The sequence below is a fragment of the Rhamphochromis sp. 'chilingali' genome (assembly GCF_963969265.1).
Source record: "Rhamphochromis sp. 'chilingali' genome assembly, chromosome: 13".
Lineage (NCBI taxonomy): Eukaryota > Metazoa > Chordata > Actinopteri > Cichliformes > Cichlidae > Rhamphochromis > Rhamphochromis sp. 'chilingali'.
In genome coordinates, this window is record NC_137940.1 from 35,787,564 (window position 1) to 35,808,233 (window position 20,670).

Sequence of the window (20,670 nt, forward strand, 5' to 3'; positions counted from 1 at the left end):
ATGACCAGCTTCTCTACAGCCGGAGGCATCCCAAAGGAATTCAGCTCTTGTGGACAGTTTACCAAAGCTTGTAAATTAAAATGATATTCTTTGTAAAACAACTGTATAAATCACATTAATTACATGTTAAAATAGATATTAAAAAGTTTCTTCAGATTTGCCACTTTATAAATTACAACAGCGAGCCCCATACTACACCCTATTAACTCCCATGATTAAAAGGCAAATGGAAATCCCATTGAGAATATTAATATGCACCTAAGTCAGATTGTCATTCAATTACTTTTAAGCAAGAATGAAAAGTGTGCCTACAAATCTACAAAGGAAGATTTAACTGTCTGTGAAATAGATTACTGTTGTTGTTTTTCACTGCTTGGGGTGGCTCAAGACTCATCCAACCTAGTATTACCTGGAGACCTTTAGTAGTTTCTAACATTTTCAGAGGTTATGTACTTATTAGCATGTGAATCTGCCATGTCCATAAAAATACTGATAACGATCTTATATAACACTGAGGTGTTGTATGAGAGCAATAATAAGCACAAATCTGCACCTTTATAGTCTAAATAAAGAACAAAAAGTGCCTAAAATACAAGTGAAAATTTGCCAAATGACCCATTTCATTTTAGTTCCATTTGATGAATATTATTAGAATATAATTATATTGTGCTAATCAAATTAATATTGCCCTGAAATCCTATCTGAGTGTGAGTATAACACAGTCTTTCCTTATCCAATGCAAATGCACCACACAAAACAGAAAAAAAGTAGAACTGATGACAAAACTGGGGAATGCCTCTTTGGTGCTGAATAAGGTACCCACAAGGGAAACAGACCTGATAACAAATGAAGCTCTAAAACCAGGTAAATAGGTCTATGTTTCTTACACAGGAGTACTATCGCTTTAACAGCAAGTGATCTGTCTGTCTGTCTGTCTGTCTGTCTGTCTGCATGAGTCAACTTGGGTTTCTAATAACGAAAAGCAAGTCTCTTGGCCAAAAAGAGAAATAAATAAGCTTTTTGTCTATTGCAGCAGTACTTATTTGATTTGAATAATGTCTATTCTTCACATTCCCCAAGTTTCTGCAGCTGACTTCAGTAAGATACCCTCCCATCCCTGGACTGGCAAGGGGGGAATATCTTCTCAACCCAATGATTCTATGCAACTGCACAAAAACTAAAAGACAAATGATCCTTTCTGTGTCCCACCATATCGAGAAAGGCATTTTGTCTACGTAATACAGAGCCAAGTACTGCTCTGAGTTTAAATGGGAAATGGGCACTGCTTTATTATGCTGCAGTGCCTTGAAATGAATGTGGATAATAGATATATTCACAGCGGTATTAATATCCTCAGAGTTCATCTTTTTTTTTTCTCCCCTCATTCTCCATTTTCCCTCTCACAGGCTCCAAAGTACTTTGCCCTTGGCTATGCCTTATACTAAATAGATTTATGAGAACATTTGTGTCATATTTCCTCTTTTCCCGGATTGTCAAGACAGATTGTCAGTGCACCACTGATTGAGTGGAATCACCACACAGACTTAGTTCCCATTGTCAGGCACCACATATTCATCTCTGGGGGAATTTAACAAGGCAAATTGGCCAATAACACTTCTCTCCAGCCATTGCCACTCCTGTTAAGATGGGGTCAGGGGTATGAAAATAATAGACTCTATCGCTACATTTCAAATGATTAGAGTTTCAACACTCAATAATATATTTATAAATGAAAGGATATACAGTTTATACACAGAACGACTATCTAGCCTCAGTATTGCCCACAGTGCATCATCCTAGAAAAAGATTTGCCTAGAATGCTGCTTTATGTCGAAGAACAAGCCAGGACTCCACTGTGTGTGCTGGGCAGCTGAATTATTAATAAAGCTGCTGAAATTTTGAGCATTTACATTGTTTGAGTAAAAAACCTTGCAGCCACAACATACACTTTCCACAGCTCATACAGCTAACTACTGTAGGATTATTATCAAAGGGGCAACCTAAAACAAACTATTAACCAAATGCACACAAATATAACTGTTAAATGAAAGTAAATGTAGTACAGTTAAAGTAAAGGTTTACCAAAATCAGCAGCCAAGTCACTTTATTTGATGTTTTTTGTAATGCACATTAATGGTTTGCCTATCCTGTTCCACAGTCTACTGCAATACTGCAACAGTTCCCATTAATTACTTAGTTTGAGCATTCAATTAATCAGTCCGTATGATGGCGTGCTGAATTATTAATGCCTGCAGGAAATACTACCAAACGTTGTGCAAAAATGGCAGCATCATTAGTTTGCCATCCTATTTGACTAGAATAATATTGAAAGAATAGTCTGAAAATAAAATCATACAAATCTATTTGAATTAGTCTCACTCTTGTGTACTGTACATTGTTTGTGTCAGTCTGTGCAAATCTAAACAAACAAGTTAATTATAGTCATGTTATAACAGATTATGAATCAACAATATGAAGTCCTCTGGACATGTAATTTCTCAAAAAGTAGAACTTTCTTGGCTGTTTTCAAATGAATCACAGTGGCTTTATCAATATTCTGCCAAAGGCTGGTGCTTTGTCCCGTACTGAAATCTTTTTAGTCAAAATACATTTAAAATGTTTGATTCTGAAAGAATTATCAAAAATAATTATGATGACCACGGAGGAGAAAATGTAGTATTGCACTATTAAATGTTGTGCACGCCATTACGATTGTGCTTATATTTTGTTTGTTTTAAGCGCTTCCTCTCACAGCAAGAATATAATGGATTGTGCAGTAGAAGTGAAAAGTAGAAGTGTGGTGAGACTTATTTAAATGAAAAATATGTAACAGTATTCCCCTGTGTTATTCCCACTAACAGGGTCCGCATATATGAAAGTAATGAACTGAACAGTTAATTTCACACAAAGTGCAGAAGGTATATACAAAGTGTTTCGTGCATGTTTACATCTGAGACTATGTAAGGGCTCTCTGGGAATCATATTATCAGTGCACAAAAACATTTCAGTATAACTCTGATTGCATGTTTTAGGCTGTTGTCATGCTGCAGAATGAATTTGTGCCTGGCCGGATGTGTCCTTGATGGTACTGTGTGATGGATAAGAATTTGCCTGTGAGCTTAGGATTTACAAGACCAGTAAAAGTTCTATCGTGCAAAGAATCTCACAGTTGCCTGCAGACATGCTTTATTTTGGAGCCCTCAAGTCCTTCAGCAGACAAACTGCCAAATATTTTGCATTTTGGCTCATCATTCCAGAACATTTTTAGGGAGGGCATTTTTTCTGTATCGTAGTTCTTGCGTTTTCAAAAATAGGTGCAACAGTAACTGAGGAATTGCTCTTCTGGCCACAAATCCTCCCTAAAGGGTCCTTTTGAGCAGACTTCTCTGAACTGTAGGCAAGTATACCAGGGTCTCACTGATTTCTGCCAATTCTGAGCTGATGGAGCTGCTGGGTCTCTTCCATTTTTGAAGGGAAGTCAGCTTGACTTTTGTCTGCTGCACTCAAGTTTCAGTGGCAAACCACTGCGTTTCCAGTCCTTACCCTAGCCTGTTTTTTGTGCCTCTGCAGAGCAGCTTAGATAGCCCATTTGGAAACACTTGTTTTGCTACAAGACATCTGCCAGAAAGAGTTTGCTGATGACCACCATGTGGCTTGTGTTATGCTCACTCTTGCCATGGTCTAAAGGTGTCTCTTTCCACCATGACAATCTCATATTTGAGTATAACCCATTTACAAATTGCACCGTTCATTAGCACTTGCCTGCTGTAACTGCTTAATTATCTCCTGTGACGTCCCCAGCCCGTCTCGTCTCTCTCTGTGTCTAGTCAGTCTGAGTGCGCTTGTCACTTCCTGTTTTATTTTGACAGACTCTCGTCTCATGTGCATTGTGTTCAGTTTCGCTTCCCTCTTGTTACTGATTTATTCCTCCTGTTGTCCCAGCTGCCTCCACTTCCCTGATTACCCTATTGTGTGTATATTGTCCCAGTCTCCCCTTGCCTTTGGCCAGATTGTCAGTTCTACCTCCATCGTTCTCGTCCATGTTCCATGTTCTTTGTGTTTAGTTTTGCCCAGTTTGTTGTTAGTGAAAGTCTGAGTCTCATGTTGCCTTTTTTATTTCGTTTGATTTTGTGCAGCCTTACTAAACGGCTTGCTTTCATTAAGTTTATTCTCCTAGCATCTGCATTTGGGTCCTCGTTAAAACGTGTGACACATTGTCTAAGTAGAAGTGCTGCTCCACATTCCTAATGAAAAATATAGTTAATACTGATAATTTTGCTACCATTTTGTTGTGAAGTATCCTTTTGCTGAGCAGAGAACAGTTAATTTTGAAATTACAGAAGCAAATAATTTAGCCAGTGTCATAGTTTTTTTTTTGTTATTGTTAATGTTGAAGTGCCTGATTGTCATTTGGATAGCAGAATAAAGTAAAATGTAAAGTGTGGTACTTATTTTACTAAAAGTTCACATGTTTCATAGTAACATTTCTTTAAAACTATATGTCCACAGTGAACTGCTTAAGGTGGAAAAAGGAGGAGCCTTTCCCTCATTAAGATCTGGAACATTTGCAACTTGCTGCCTCCTTAAATAATCGTGGATTTTAATTAAAATTGACCTTTACAGAGGTAAGCTTTGAAAATAGCTGAATCCTATGAGGAATGAAGGGTCTCCATTGAGAACATTCACATGTGCTGGACTTAGTTATTGTTACCCTCTAATCTCCATTATGGTACACACATTCCTCCTAACAAGACAGCCTATAAGGTATAAAAAAGTTGAACTGCCTTTTTGGGTAACCCAAACTTTTAAAAACAAACCGACTGGACTACGACTGGCAGCGAAACGAATCGAATAAGCTGCACAGTCTGACACGATAACTCTGTGGTGTTGCGGTACTGTAATTTTTTAAAAAACCCTTTAGACTAGAGAACACTAAAGTAGCTAATCAAGGAAACAAAAACAAACTACGATTTCCTACTGACATTAGACAGGATTGACTGCCCTTACGAATGAGGCTTATTAACTGTACTTTTAAACCAGTGTATTCATTATACGTTCATGTCACACATCACTCCCTACGTCACTTTAAATCAGCCGCTCTCTAAAAGCCTCTAACAATTTACAATCAGAAATCATATGCTTGTACACCTGAGATTTACTGTAAGAAATAATAAATATATATATTTAGGAGAGGATGAAGGTCATCTGTGCAGCTCCATATTACTCTATATGAAATTACTTTATTTTGTTGGTCTGTTGTTTTAGGGTAAATGCTAATTATATTGTATAGACTTAATATGACAATTCTAACAAAGCCAAAAGGTTTCCAAAGAAACAATAACATTATTTTTTTTCCATGGATGTTTATATCAATAAATCATTAAACAGTATGCGGTTCAAGTAATGTAACATGAAAAAGAGCTTTCAATAAATGTGAAAGTAGTTCTGATTTTATATTAAACTGTTAGATTGTACAATGTGCATTCAGATGAAATTAAGATGAATAAACCATTTTAATACATTTTCTATAGTCAGTTTGCCTAAAATGAGACCAAAACCTTGTAAAAGATCAGGAAATAGCGTCAAGCAATTAACCTTCAGGGACCTAATATGTCCCTGAGGAACATTATTAACTGTGCTCTTGTTACCATAACGGTTTAAACATTTGTGAACTTCCTCTGAAAGTAGGCAACAACAATACATTAAAATCAAACTAGTGGGTGTAAAAACTGTTAATGTCATCCAAGCCAAAAGTGCAGGTACTGTCAGCTTTAGAGCTTTTTAACCGATCAAAAGAAGAGATGTTTCAATTTTTGTGGTTTCTGAGCTTGTTATAAATTCTATAACATATATCAAATAATGCACATGTACGAATAAAAAAAACAAAGATACCATTTTGACTACGATGACCTGTAGTTACATTAGCATATTTTGTGTAAAAATGTGAACGGGAGACCGCCTGCTTGAAAATCCAGTGTAATGTACTATACGGGATGATTGATGAATGGACAGTATGTGGTGTAAGTGAGATGCCGAGTAAACCGCTTTTTGCATCCCTACTTCTTAAATAGATCCTGAAGTTTGTTTTTTTCCCCAAGAGGCATTTATTTACTGGTCTCACACAACTAATTGGTTTCTCCTTGAATAATTCATTTCCATGAAATGACAAAATTGATACAATTCAAAATGTGTGCACATGGACATCTTAATATATGCAGCGGTTGAAGACTATTCAGCCCACTTACACAATGGCTGGCAGTCCCAGTCAAGTACATAATTAGTTGAATTAGATTAAATAACCAATTACGAGACTAACAAAGTAAATAAGCCTGCAGGGATTCCACCAATTGCTTGAGAATAGAATTAAAGTGGAATTAGTTTATTGACAGGCTGAATGACAGTGTGGTCAGACAAACAACTCTATTCCTGTCACAGAGACAGAGTACCGGCTGACGTCCAAGGATGAAATGTATAAGTGTCCATACAGTACTTTAATTATAGTACTTTAATTACATCATTTTAACTCAGTATGAGCTACCATAATGCTCACAAAAGTAAGAGACTATAAGAACATACACCATCGGGGATATTTTAAACTGGTTAAACTATAAAATACGTTGATATCTAGATGGTTGCAAATTCCACTCCAGTTTAAGATGTGCTGTGGTAATAGCACAGTAAAGATGTCTATAGTGGTATTAGCAAACTGGTCTGTGACTGGGAAAGTCTTGAGACATACTACACAGGCAGACAGACGTACCTTTGCTAGCGTTCTCCACATGCTCCAGTTCATCTGGAAACCTCAAAATTTCAGAGTAGCTCTCTTCACACTTCTCAGCCAGGAAATGAAGAAGTGTTGTATTCTGACTGACAGATTTAGTGTCTCGGAGCTGAAAAAGATGGAAAAAAAGATTCACAGATGTTTAGAGTCATTTACTTGAGGAAAACAATGTCCCTTCATTTTCTCAGTGAAGGTACATGTTGTCAAACCAAAGGGTTTTTTTTTAAATCCTCAATACCAGGCGCTCTTTTCACTTAAAATCAGTGACTGTTATAAGTTTTTAAGCATGGTCTTTTCCCTCATTCAGCTCTGGAACATCTGCGGCTTGATATGCCTGCTTCCTTAAATAATCATGTGAATTTTAATTAAAATTGAGTCGATGTAGGCAAGCTTTGAAAAGAGGAAAGTGTTTTTCATCACAACATTTTGGCAAAAACAAAGATTTATATCACTGAAGACTATGATAGGAATGGCCCTTTTACTTAAAAGCAGTTTTTATGTGTTCCTGTTAATATACACGAAGCATTGGCTGTCATTTTGGACCAACTGCATGGTAATAATAATGCAACTAGTAAGATGTGCTTTAGAGAAAGAGAGTGGAAGTGTGGCTAAATTAGATATAATATTATTTGCTAAAACAATATATTTCGTGGGATCAATGTGTTGTATCTCTACATTATATTTTATTGTCCATAGCCACACTGACAATGTTAAACATAATTGTTTACTCAGAAACACAAGAGGGATTTCTCTGGGGGCTGTTGCTGTACATTCAACAAAATTAGTTCCTAACAAGCCAAACACCCAAATTTTGGAGAACTCCAACTCACACTGATTACAATACATAGGGAGAAGGTAAAATAAATGAGACCCCCCGAAAATGTGCAACCAATTACTGAAGACTAAACCGAAACAGATAATAATACACATATGCATGTACAGTATATACACAAATAATAACCCCACTCCCCTGAGAATAAATCGCTGGAGCAGGAAAGTTTGAACAAAAGTAAAAGTACTGCATTTGCCACGTGTGTGTGAGTCTGTTCATAAGCTGAAGCTTGGATTCTTCACATCAGTGCATAGAGAACTTGTTCCATATTCATTGCCCACTGTGATTGCTATGCTGTTTGAATGGCATGCTGGGAAAGCTAATTAGCACAGCCCACCTCAGTGTACTCATACTGATAATATCCATCCTGTAAACAGCCTGCAGCTGGACATGGAAACACGTGTGCTCATGCGCACACATGTAGGGAAAAGAACAGGCAAAGAGACGCTGTCACACATCAGCTCAAAAACACACACACTGTTGTCATTAGAAGAGGATCAATCATCGTTTCGCTAATCACAACTGAATTTCATGGAAATTTAATTGGTTTATTGTCATATTGCCAAACTGTTATTACTGCGCAGAGAAGAGAAACTTCCAAGATTAGTAATATGTAATATGAGACAATTAAAATATAATAATAATAATAATAACAACAAAAAATGATCCTTATCTGGGGTAATCACAGACCTATAAAATTGCATTGTATTGTTTTTCTTTATTGTATCAGTTTCAACAAGACTGAGGGACACATTCTGTTTATTCTATTTCAGATATCAGACATTATCATCACTAAAAAGTAACATGATCTGGTCAACGCTGACTGTAGCTGGTAATAGATGTCATTTCTAAAACTAATAATAATAATTTAGAAGGTTTCCTTAGGAGTTTGGTCAAACGCAGCCAGGAGGTAAACCATGCTGAAATGTGAATGTGTGCCTCACTGTTTATATTTGTGATTATAACACGTCTCTAACACAGTGATAACATGAAAATCCCTTCTGGTGGTAACACTTGTGACTCTGTAACATTACAACTGGTGAACACATAAATGTCTATCAGCGTGTTCTGTTTGCTTTGTAGGCACTGCGGTTTCTCAGCCGTCTACGCCTGTGAATTTGACTTTTTGTTCATTCGATGTAACAGAGTCAGTAATGGGAACAAAGAGTACATCTTCAGCTATTCTTTATTATTCTGTTTATTCAATTATCCACCCACACGCATCTAGATCAACAGTATGTGACTCAATAAAACAGCAGTCTACGTTTATATTTTTGACGGCAGATTATATATGAGTCACAAGTCACCGCCTCAATATCTCTGCAACAGGTTGTTCTGTCATTCTATCGTTCACTTATCGATCTAAAGTATTTGGACACTTTAACTGTTTTATCACACATCTCCTTGTTTTGCTTTTCCCACAGGGTAGAGGTTGTCACCGAGACAGGAGACTGCCTGTCATCTGAAGAGCATGCAAAGCATCTCTCATTATCCGCCACGTTATATTCACAACTTCATATTTATTATACACAAATAACACTCATATGCATCTTTTCAAAATAAGAGTATTGAGTGTTTTACTGAGCCCATAATTTTCTAGCAGTAGTAAACGTGTAGAGGATATAAATGTTGTCTTTAAAAATATTTTAGGGTTTAAATTATTTAACAGAAGACAAACAGCGTGCAGATCATTTTAATTTTTCTCAAATGGGTTTGTTCTTTCTTGTCTGGCATCTAAATATTCCTTCCTGTGCACACAGTTGCTTTCTTTGCAGCGCTACTACAGACTTTTGTGCAATCAATTTTGTTTCTGTGTTTTTACTGCCATTAACTGGCCGGCATGTTTGGTTTTGGCCATGGCCTTCATCTTTCTCTTTTACTTATATCTGACCCTCTCGTATGTGAAGCACTTTGGTATACCACTGGTTTTTAAATGTGCTCTATAAATAAAGTTTGTTGTGATTGTCTGTAAGGTGTTAAATTGATAGTTCTGTATATTTTTAGATGTATGCATCTAAAAATATGTGCAGCTCCTGATGCACTTCAACCATTCCAACTGTAAAAAGAGCAACTATGCCTTGGATTTATGTTTTGAGCCCACTCAAAGCACTTTCTACTATAAGTCTCATTCATTCACACACACACAAATATATTCATGCAACGTTTTATCCATGGCTAAGTACTTTTTTCAACATTCACACGATGATAGATGCATGAGTGGCAGCATATCGGTATCTTGCATATGGATACTTTGATGACCAATGTTAACCCACCAACCTTTTAGCTGTTAGACAACCCTCTCTGCCACCTCAGCTACAACGTACACCCTATATTTATCTTGAACAAATCTAGGACACATTGGGATGATGCGCACATTTGTTATTAAGAATAAGGGAATTATCAGGAAAGAGAGATCTCCATATTATACATACAGGAGCTGCTTAGCCTTGGAAACCCATGGCACGAGTCTCCTGGTGCACAGTTTTCATGCTGATGTTAACGCCAGAGGACGTTTGAACTCCGCAGTTATTGAGGAGCAGTGCGCTGACTACTTTAACGCACTATGCGCCTCAGCCCTCTTGTGCACTTCATGGCTGAGTGCTTGTGGTCCCTAAATGCTTCCACTTTGCAATAACACCACTCACACGTCATTATGGAATGATAGGAGGGAAGAAATTTCATAAATGGTCATGCTATTACAGTGCCACACTCAAATTCAGTGAACCTTTCAGAAGGACCCCTTTCTTCACAAACATTTATAAGGGCAGAGCACAGCTACGTGCTCGAGTTCACACACCTGTAACAACGGGGCTGATGAATCTGGAAGCACGATTAGCATTGTAAGGTGAATTTTCTCTGACATAATAAGACTGAATCCCAAAACAAGCAAAACCCTAGATAGCCCAACGTAGCTGCTTTACTGAAATGAAAAAGAAATCCAAATAAATTGTACTACTTCAATGATAATTGTAGAGTTAAATGAAAAAAAAAACAAAAAAAGAAAGACAAAACAAAGCACTACAGCGCCATGTTAAGTACTTGGTAATGGTTTGCTATTAAAAAACAAACAAACAAAGAAAACCCTCCAAGATGAGTCATGTATGGTTGCAAGTATACTGTATTTTAAAGAGAGAACGCTACAAGACAGAAGGAGTCGTTGGTAGTAGTAACACATCCGGCTGAGGGCCTCTATAAGGGCAGAAGGACTTTGTATAAAGCCCAAGGTGCTGATGTTACTTTCACATTATTTTACATCAGGATTTTGAGTCAATGCAGCTTTGAGGTATCGTGAGAACTGTGTCAGGGGCTGTGCGGTGCCTGGGCACATGTCAAAGTTCAGAGCCATTTTAATCTCAGTCCATGCCTTGCACTGGATATTTGAAAGTCAGTACTAAAAGTGACTTTTACTGTCAGAGCTCCAAGCTGAGGAGCGTCTCCTAGGATATCTTAACTGTTATCTTAGATGCGTTTTTTTTAAACTACCCAAATAAAATATTTCGTACAATACAGTAACTACTGTGTAAATACATGTCACTACTTTAGACAAACCTTTTCATTTGAAACAGATTGAAAAAAGCTTCATTACTGTGTTGTTGAAAGCAAATCCTGAACAGTTCTGTCGTTCAGTCTTTCATAACAAAACCTGATTTGAGGTAACACGATTTGAAATCCTTCACAAGTGCATACACATGAGAACTAAGAGTAGCAGGACATATCTCGTGCAAACAAGTTCCCACTTAAATATGTAGATCGGAAATAAATAAATGAAAACAACAGAAAAACTGATAACAGAAAAAGTGGCAGTGGGAATATAGAACCCTCACATTAACCCTTTACAGCCGATCGGAGCGGGCACGCTCTGTTTTGCGTAACTATTTTTAAATCCCGGTAGCTCTGCAACCAAGTAAGCTAGCGCAATAATTTGTTTTGCATATGAAACCGGAGGAGTTGTACTTACATCTTATGCCATCAGCTTGTCCTCGGTCACGGTTTCCTTCCACATACAGCTTTGCAAAAACTGCATAAAAATCACTTGCAGCAACAAAAACATGATATTCCAGAAACACGCTTCGCCGATCCATCAGCTGTTTGTAACACTTCCTACGTCCATCAGCGCAAACTATCACATGACCGCATGACCTGCCCGAAACCGGAAGTGACGTCATTTTGCGGAAATGTAGTTTTTTACGATCGGGGCCTTATGAGCTTGTGTTTTACTTGTTATGTGTTTTAAAAAGTTATGTTTGACTTTATGACTTTCTGTGTCGTTTCTGGGATGCTTAGGACTCATATTGCACTGCTGGAAATAGTTTATTTTGATGCATATGCTGTTATTTTGCAAATTTGCACTATAATATTTATTTTCGTTTTTCCTGCACTATATAAAAATTGGTGTATTTCAAAAATAAAACTATGAAGACACTCAAAATAAATTTCCTGTGGTGGGAAACTAGTTTGTGTAACTTTTTTGTATTTACAGTTTTGAGGGATAAGCCTCTTAAATTTCTCTAACTAGAAATATATGTTAAAAAACAAAAACAATTTTAAATTTCTTTGTAGTTTATTGCACTTTTTTGCAATTTATGTAATTACTATGCACCTAATGCAGACATATTATTAAAGTTTGGGCTATAATGGTTGTATTGATGTATAGCAACTTGAAATGCTCCCAAAAATGGCTCCACAGCATGTAAAAATATAATATAAGCTCTGGCGAACTTGGTTCTATGGTAGGTCTTAAAGGGTTAACAGAGGACTGTCGGCCCTTGATTGCTCAATTTAACTGCTGCAGATGGAGCAGCTCAAAAGACAAATATATTGCATGATTACTCATACAACCAAATATTACACTGGGTCATAAGAAACAGAGAAAAAAAGCAAAAGCGGCATTTGAACATAAAAGTACACGCAGCTGCTGAGAAAAAAAAGCTCTGCAAATGCACACTACACTAAAATGTAAGGTTTCCTCAACTCCAATATAAATGCTTGTGCTTTGGTGTTTAAAGACACTAGTAATTCTATAAAAAAACAGTAATTCCTGTAGAAATACTGTATTTTTTTACAAGGTCAGAACTGTCGGGTAGATGACTCCATTCCACCAAGTCGAGCGCCTGCTAGACATCCTGTTACCTCTAGCTTAAGTCAAACATGATCATTACCAGGTGTTCTTTATTTGAAAGAACAAATATTCTTTAACTCATGCAGTATTTATACACGTATGACACACATTTAAAGATGCAAACATTCTCTTTCTATAGTCTGAATGACCATGCTTTGTCGAATTTTGCTTTTAAAGTATTTAGTGTAATACAGGTATTCTTTGAGCAATACAGTTACTAAACTTCTTGCAACCCTTTAGCAGAATTTCAGCTTGCTTAATATATGTGACCAGGATATCAGTGAGTACTCCACAGGATAGGAGATTGAACCAGGGGAGTCAAGAGGTGGAAGGTGAAGGTGGGTCAGCCTGTGCCTTTCCTCTTGCTGCTTATTCCCATCATCAACCTCCTCCATGATGAGCCCATTAGGTACCCTGGACCTGCCACCTAGGAGGCCATTTACTTGATTGACTAAAGTGAGAAAGCAGACTTTTTTTCCTTGTCCATCAATAATGGCCAATCAGCCCCCTGAGGGGTTACCAGGCTCTACACTGATATTCCACACTGATTTAGTCAGCTTGCAGGAATACCAAAAGTACAGTACACTGCATCCACCATAGAAAAGCTCTCGCTGTACAAGAAATATGGAGGATTGCTAACTTCAGATACATGCAGAATGGGGTGGCTTTATAACTCATGCATAGTTGTCTAATATTAAAAAAATCATATGAAGTGAGAGATCATCAGAATACATCAGCTCTATTTTTGTTTTTAAATTTTTTTTAACCTCCTAAGACCTGAACTCTTCCACAGCAGCATTTTTAATTTCTCTTTGATATTTGGTCATATTGGAGCCCGATGAATGTAAAAACAAAGAATTACCAGATTTTTTTTTTTTTTACCTTATTTTTGTTTTTAAGAAAAATAAGAGCCAAATATGAGGATATTCATTTAAAATTTTGATAGAACAGTAGCAGTGTAATGTCCTCGTAAGTGGATATCAGGCCCTTGTAGAGCAAAATTCAGTATTTTGGTCTAAATAACCCAAAATGTGATGTCCACATATGTGGACGCAGGTCCCAGGAGGTTAAAGCTGAAACACAGCTAGCAAACAGTAGTTTGACCAAAAAATGAAACTAAACAGAACAAAATGCCCAAAACATATATTTGAAATATTATTTGATTGTTTTTCACCAGTGCAAGATTGCTAACCACAGGCGGTATTAAGGGGAGGTTTGTCCATTCTCTAAACATCCCCCAGTAACTATTTTATTAGTTTATTATCAGATAAACCTACATTAAAGCAAGAAAAACAAAGAGAATGTTTGGTTGGAGTCTTTGTTCCTTCTTTTATGCATTTATGTGTGTAATATATGTCAGCGTGTTTCTTTTGTTCCGTACTTTTGGTTTTTGCGTAAGTACAGAATCATTAGTGGTTCGATATTTTAGTAGATTACCAATTTTTTTGGTAAACAAAAGGTTGCTGATTCACTTCTAGCCAGAGAGACAAATCCCCTTTGCGGCTGTGTCAGGAAGGGCATCCGGCAAAAAAAATCTGTCAAATCAAACACACAGAACTACCCGCTGTGGTGACCCATTGTGACAAGGGAGCAGCTGAAAAGAGTTTCCCCTTCTTCTACTATGTAAGAGTTTGAGTTGGGAATATGAAAACTCCTTAAAAAGGTGACTTTAGTTGCATAACAAACAAAAACAGATCAGGACATTTTAGAAACGACAAAGAAAAGCAAATTAGAAGCTATTAGAGTGCATTCACAGAGGTGCAGAAAGTCTGTATATAGGTGTCTGTATTTAACTAAATTTATATATTATTATAGATATTGCGATATTGTTCCATTTTAGCCTAAAATATTGGGTGATTACCGTAATTGTCGGGCTATAAGCCGCTACTTTTTGCACAAGCTTTGAACCCTGCAGCTTTTAGTCAGGTGCGGCTTTTCTATGGATTGTCCGTGATTTTCGTCATATCGTAAGACGATTTGTTTTGTTTGTTCCGCTGTTGTACGGCACTACGTTGCCTGGCGAAAGATCGGGGTTCAAGAGTGGTATGTTGGTCACGTGTCCGTCCGCCAGGCAACGTAGTGCCGTACGAAGTAACGGGAAAAACAAACTTCAAAGTAGCGCTACGCGTTCAGCGGGAGGCGTGGATGATGAGCGGCGATAAACTTGCGAAAAGCAAGTTATGCCCAACTCCACCGGTGGATTCTGACAGCGTGGAAAAGTGCGAAAACATCCACGATCACCAACGGATTTCGAAGGGCTGGACTGCTGCATGATGGAGAGGAGGACACCGCCACGGCCCTTCTGAGGGTGTTCGACTCTGACACTGACAACGAGGATTTCTTTGGTTTTGAAAGTGACAACGAAGGAAAGGAGCTGAGAGTGGATGACGAAGCCATCCTGAGCCTGTTTGTATCCGACACTGGAGGAGAGGACTTTGGTGGTTTTAGTGCGCAGGAAGATGAGAAAGATGGTGAATGACTGACTTTTCTTCTTGTTAAAGCCGTGTCACTGCACCTGAGCCTAAAAGGTAGTCTGAATCTATTTTTCTGGTGTGCTGCAGGTTATTGTTATGTACTACATTTGTTACTCATTCATGAAGCACAGTACATGTTTCGTACTTGTAATTACCGCTACTTGTACATATACCTAAAAAGTTATGCAAATATGTACCCATAACTTGTTTTTCAAAATATTAATAAAAGGGGTGTGTCTCCAAACAGCCATCTCTTTCCTGATTCGCTTTGTGCATATTCTCTTACATATGATAAGTCAACATTGAAACACCTGTGGCTTTTAGTCAGGTGCGGCTAATGTATTTTCCCCTGATTTTAGCTTGTGCGGCTAATATTCAGGTGCGCTTTGTAGTCCGGGAAATACGGTACTTATGTCAATCAATCATGTACAATAACAAATGTACTTCAACTCATGGTATCATGACTAACCCTAGCTGTTTCGGCTGTGGGGCTGATGGCTTTGTTGTGCTTTTGTAAGTGTGTGTGCATGGCTGCCAGTCTTCTCTTTCACACCTTTGGATGCTGTGATTTTACCTGGCAGTGAACACAGATGTAGCCTTTGCTGGCAGCTTCATACCTCCCAGTGTTTGTGTTATTTTGTCTACTGAAACATTTTTCCTCCTCCAAGGTGAAAGCTGAGGTGGAGGGAAAATGTTGCTGTTTGTTTGTCTGTCAGCAAGTATGCAAAAAACTACCTGGCCGCTACTAACTTGGAGGAGAAGTGCAGCATAAACATCGGGGGTACTGACTTTTTGTACAAATTGGGATCACTTAAAACGTAAAATCAGATCAATACATTTTGAATCATCTTTAATGTTAAAATATGACGAAACTGTGAAAAAATGCTGATTTAATGATTCTGAATTAATTAGTTAACGCCCTTATGTTCTTATAAATCTGCCATCCTTTAGCTGAAAATCACGTGATACAGTTACAGTTACTAAATTTCACCTTTCATTTTCATTTCTGTTCTCATTTTAGACATTTAACCAACATGTTTTGTTTTTTTAAATGTGTGCTGTTTACGTTACCTTGCAAAGGAAGCTGACGTTGAAACCGAAGGTTTGGGCGTTTCTTGAGCCGGCATTCATGTAATTGCCAACCAGCAAAACCAACTCCAGGAGTTTGCTCAAACCTTCACTCTTCTTCACCTCCTCACAAGCAAATGTCACATTCATGATGTCGGGCCGGATGTTATTCACCTGCTCCTCAAATGTCAGCTTGAACAGAATGCCGTTGAGACGTGGCCGTAGGAGTTTTACCGAACTCATCTGAGGTGACAACATAAAGAAAGAATGTAAGTGGCATTTATGTGTAAAAAAAAGAGAAAAAAAATCAAACAAGCACTTTCTTTGTACACCTACTTTTGTAAAATCATCCTGGGTTTGTCATAGTGGAAGCAAATAAATACTCATTGCCACAGATCTTCAAATATAAATACCCATATTGTGTGTTAGGAAAATATTCTTAATTCCATTATTATGCAATAATGAAACTTTTTTGTTTTCATTTCAGCTAATTAACAAATGAGCAGATTTTTGACAGGCACACAATTTTCATGTGAAAAATCATGCGTCACGACACACAACCCAATGAGCTCATTATCTGGGTGAGTTACCCTCAATAAATGTATATGTATTAAGTAAGTAGCAAAACTTTGCTGATTGGAAGCAATTTGTGGCTTACTTGACAAGCAAACTGCACTTGCATGCCAGAGCACTCGTTAGACAAATAACCTACAACTATATATATATGTGTGTGTGTGTGTGTGTGTGTGTGTGTGTGTGTGTGTGTGTGTGTGTGTGTGTGTGTGTGTGTGTGTGCAGATCATCAGCATCAAAGCAAAAAGGCTTTCTGAATCTAATCATTACAGATTTCAGTGAAGTAGCACTATCCACAATCTAAGAGATATTTGACAAAACATTGTGGGTTCATACTGTACACTACATTTTCATAAAATGAACAAGCAAAAAAAAGAAAAGAAGTACAGAAATCCTATAAAGCTATAGCACCTCGCTATCACCATCGTGTTCAAGCTCAAGTGTAATACTGCTGCAATAAACTGCAAATCTACCATAAACAAGTTCCACGTTCACACAGAAATCTATTAAACAGATTTTGTCTTAAATAATATGAAACACAATATGTTCCAATACAGTAGAAATACTAATCAGGTGAAAAACAAACAAGAAACACATACGATATATAGCAATACATACCCATAATCCCCTCTACCTTAATTCCTTGCAGGCACAGCTATACACACTCAGTCACTTACTCTCCATCACAAACACATTCCTTCTCTCTCTCTTACTTGAAATGATTTGTCTACAATAAGTACAAATTACACACTGAAAGCAAGCGTATTGGTGACAGCTTTGGTAGAGAAAAGCCTGAACATAGCTTATTTCCCAGGGGAACTGAATATCTCTACAATGAGGCGCTACTTCATCAGCGGGGCAGCGTACGATCACAACATTGGTGAGATCATGAGGGAAACTTGCCACCCTCTGCTTCATTACATCTTCCAAAAGACACAGACAAGTAAAGAGATAAATAGTGTAATGTAACATATAGCTGTGAGCCCGAGGTCTAACATTTAGCTCTAGCATTTCTTTTGTAGACCTGTATAATGTACCTCTGTGTCTTGTTGTAAAGTTACCTTTAAAGAACACTTTCTTTTACAGTTGCCTAAAGTGCTGGGTTTTCACTTGGTAAGTGGATGGCGAGAGCAGTTAATTAAAAAGTCATTATAGCTGTAACTAAGTGGAAAGGTCAGAGTAGCTTGATGATGTACTTTCCATCTCCTAGAATAGATTTACAGTAAAACAATTTAACCTGACTTTGTCGGTCATCCTCAGTAGCATCTGTTTCAATTAGAGGACAAGTCCAAAGCTGATTTTGTGTATATTTATCTGTATTTATTTGTTTGTTTATTTCAGTCTGTTCAAAGGTGATTCGTGGTTACGAAAGTCTCTGAAAGGTCTGTGGCAATTTGTGAATTACAAAAAAGAACAATAAAATAGGACAAAGCTCTTCATATGTCTTACGTATCTTTATATGTGTATGCGTACTCCGATCAAACAATTATAGTTCTTCTGAGTGCTAGACATGAAGATTACTTTGTGAAGTTGTGATACGAAAAGGCTCACTATAACTTTATTTATCTTACCACTGCAAAAGACAGAAATTTGGCTGTTCATGGTAAATTGATTAGAGGATTGGGAAAGATCACCAAGCCAACTGATGTCAACTGCGTACCTTTCAAAGGACTTTATTACAGACAGCATTGGTAGCCTCAGGGTATGATTTTATCATGAGACAACATTGACAGCTGATGTCAAAATATGGCATTCAGTAAGTTCTTGATGCAGAATTCTAATCAAAAATGATTGAACTGTTCTTTGCTCAAGTCAAAAGGACGCTTTCAACTACAGCCTCTGTCATTTGGAAGTTTTGCTTTTTTCTAAAAATCCTTGTCATAAGCTACCAGTGTCCAAACCAAGCAGCTCCCCAAAAAAGTGAGTGTGTAATGAAGTAAAAATTCAATTTTTAAACAGTGTGTGCTTGCAAATATTTGACTATAACATACAGGGAATGTGATTGTGTAGACTGTTTTCTTGTTGGAATCCGGGAGGCAGCGGGCACCAGAAAATTATACTCACCACAATGCCAAACTGCTCTGACTCCACAAGCTCCTCATATTCACCCTTTAGTTCTGCTAGCGCATTCAGCTCTTTCTGCTCTGGCAGGTTCTTTATCAGGTTCTAGAAATGGAAGAACACACACACACACACACACACACACACACACACACACACACACACACACACACACACGCACGCACGCACGCACGCACACACACACCACAACAACAGAGCTACTGTTAATGCAAATGTAATTTTCTCTCCACATCAACATGAAAATCATTGCACAGACACGGAGGACAGTTTAGCTTACACAAAAAGATGAGAAAAAAGTCCACAACAGCTCTTTGCTTGGACTCACACTATTGTGTTCCTATTTAGTTTACTAGGTTAGTAAATAGTTTGAAAAACTGCACATGTTGCCTCATGGACACATGCCTTTCCTAACAAGTCAACCTGCAGATGAGATCCAGGTCTACGTGAAGACTATACAGTAAGTAGGTAAAATTTTAGTAAAATGTATTTCTACTTGATACTCTACTTGTACTTTCTACTCTACTTCACTACTTGATACCACTAGAGTGCTTTGTATTTTCCTCAACACCAACCAACAACCAAGTACTATGAATAATCAACATCAATTTGGAAATGCAAGAGAAAAAGAACTATGAGCATCATAACAACGAAATAGTTTATATGTCGTAATAACTTAAGCAGAATATTTCTTAATGAAAGCAAGTAACCACAGCAGGGGTTGATAAAACTGAACTGGTATTAAGAGCAGAAAACAGGGTCTAAAATGTGTTTCTTCATTCAACTATAATACAAGATTTGGACAAATCCGAAACACTGATAGAAGAAACTTGATCAATAGAAAGTCCAAACATACAAGTGGCCAGGACTGTGAAAACGTTTTTGGCTTTTTTCTAATACACTCATGATTTTATTCTTTGAGATTTGTTTTTTTATTGTTCATTGTTATTTTTTCTTGAATATTACACTACTACCTCGTTTTTTTCTTCCTACAATGACCCCGATTGCTGTTGTAGCTATCAGCACAAAGACATAATACTACGCTTGGTATCAACAACATTTATTCATATTAAGCAGCATACAAGCCTCAAAGTAACACATGAACTTTGGTTATTTGTCATGGTCCTGGGTCTGTGACCCAGCGTTCTGAGTTAGTGGATTTTCTAGATTTTTTTATTATGAATTCTACGCTTGGTTAATTTCATTATTGTTTCTTGTAGCCATTCCCTTGGCATATTTAGTCTTCTTCTGTTATACATTGTGTAAGAGCAAGTCCTTCCTTACTTCTGCACCTGTAGCTGTTCCATAGGTGGGGATGACTGGTGTTCAGCCATATGTTTTTCCAGAATGAGAATGGTAGCTTATCCAGAGCCTGCTGTGTGCCCTGTGCAGGCCCAGCCAGAGCTCTCTGCACCGTCTGCCTTGTCCTACCCAGAGGTGCCCACGCCGTGTGGACCTCATTCATCTGTGGCACAGCATGTTTTTTCCCAGCCAGAGGTCTGTGCTCCGCCACTTGGTCCTGTTCTGCCCAAGCCCAAGGTTCTCCGTCGCGTCTGTTGACAACCTCAAACCAAGCTGCCTGAGGAGTCCCGTCGCCTCTGGCAGTTCCCAGTGAAGTGCCGCTTGTCCCGTGGCCGGTGACCAGAACTGCTATTTGTTTGTTTTTGGACTCACCTGCTGCTTAGGTTTAGACTTGGTCCAGGCTCTGTGACCCAGTTAGTGGATTGTCTAGTTTTGTTTAGTA

The 20,670-nt window shown here is 37.8% G+C and overlaps 1 protein-coding gene across 5 annotated transcripts in view; it reads right to left on the reverse strand.

Annotated features, from left to right (window-relative positions):
* The window catches only part of diaph2 (diaphanous-related formin 2), a 373,710-nt gene that overhangs the window by 124,045 nt on the left and 228,995 nt on the right, over positions 1-20,670 (reverse strand). For all 5 annotated transcript variants that reach the window (XM_080900481.1, XM_080900480.1, XM_080900482.1 and 2 more), the window contains 3 exons: positions 18,912-19,013; positions 16,278-16,517; positions 6,761-6,890 (listed from right to left, as the gene is read on the reverse strand). In XM_080900481.1, coding sequence (XP_080756607.1) covers positions 6,761-6,890; positions 16,278-16,517; positions 18,912-19,013 — 472 coding nt within the window. The remainder of the gene's footprint in view (positions 1-6,760; positions 6,891-16,277; positions 16,518-18,911; positions 19,014-20,670) is intronic.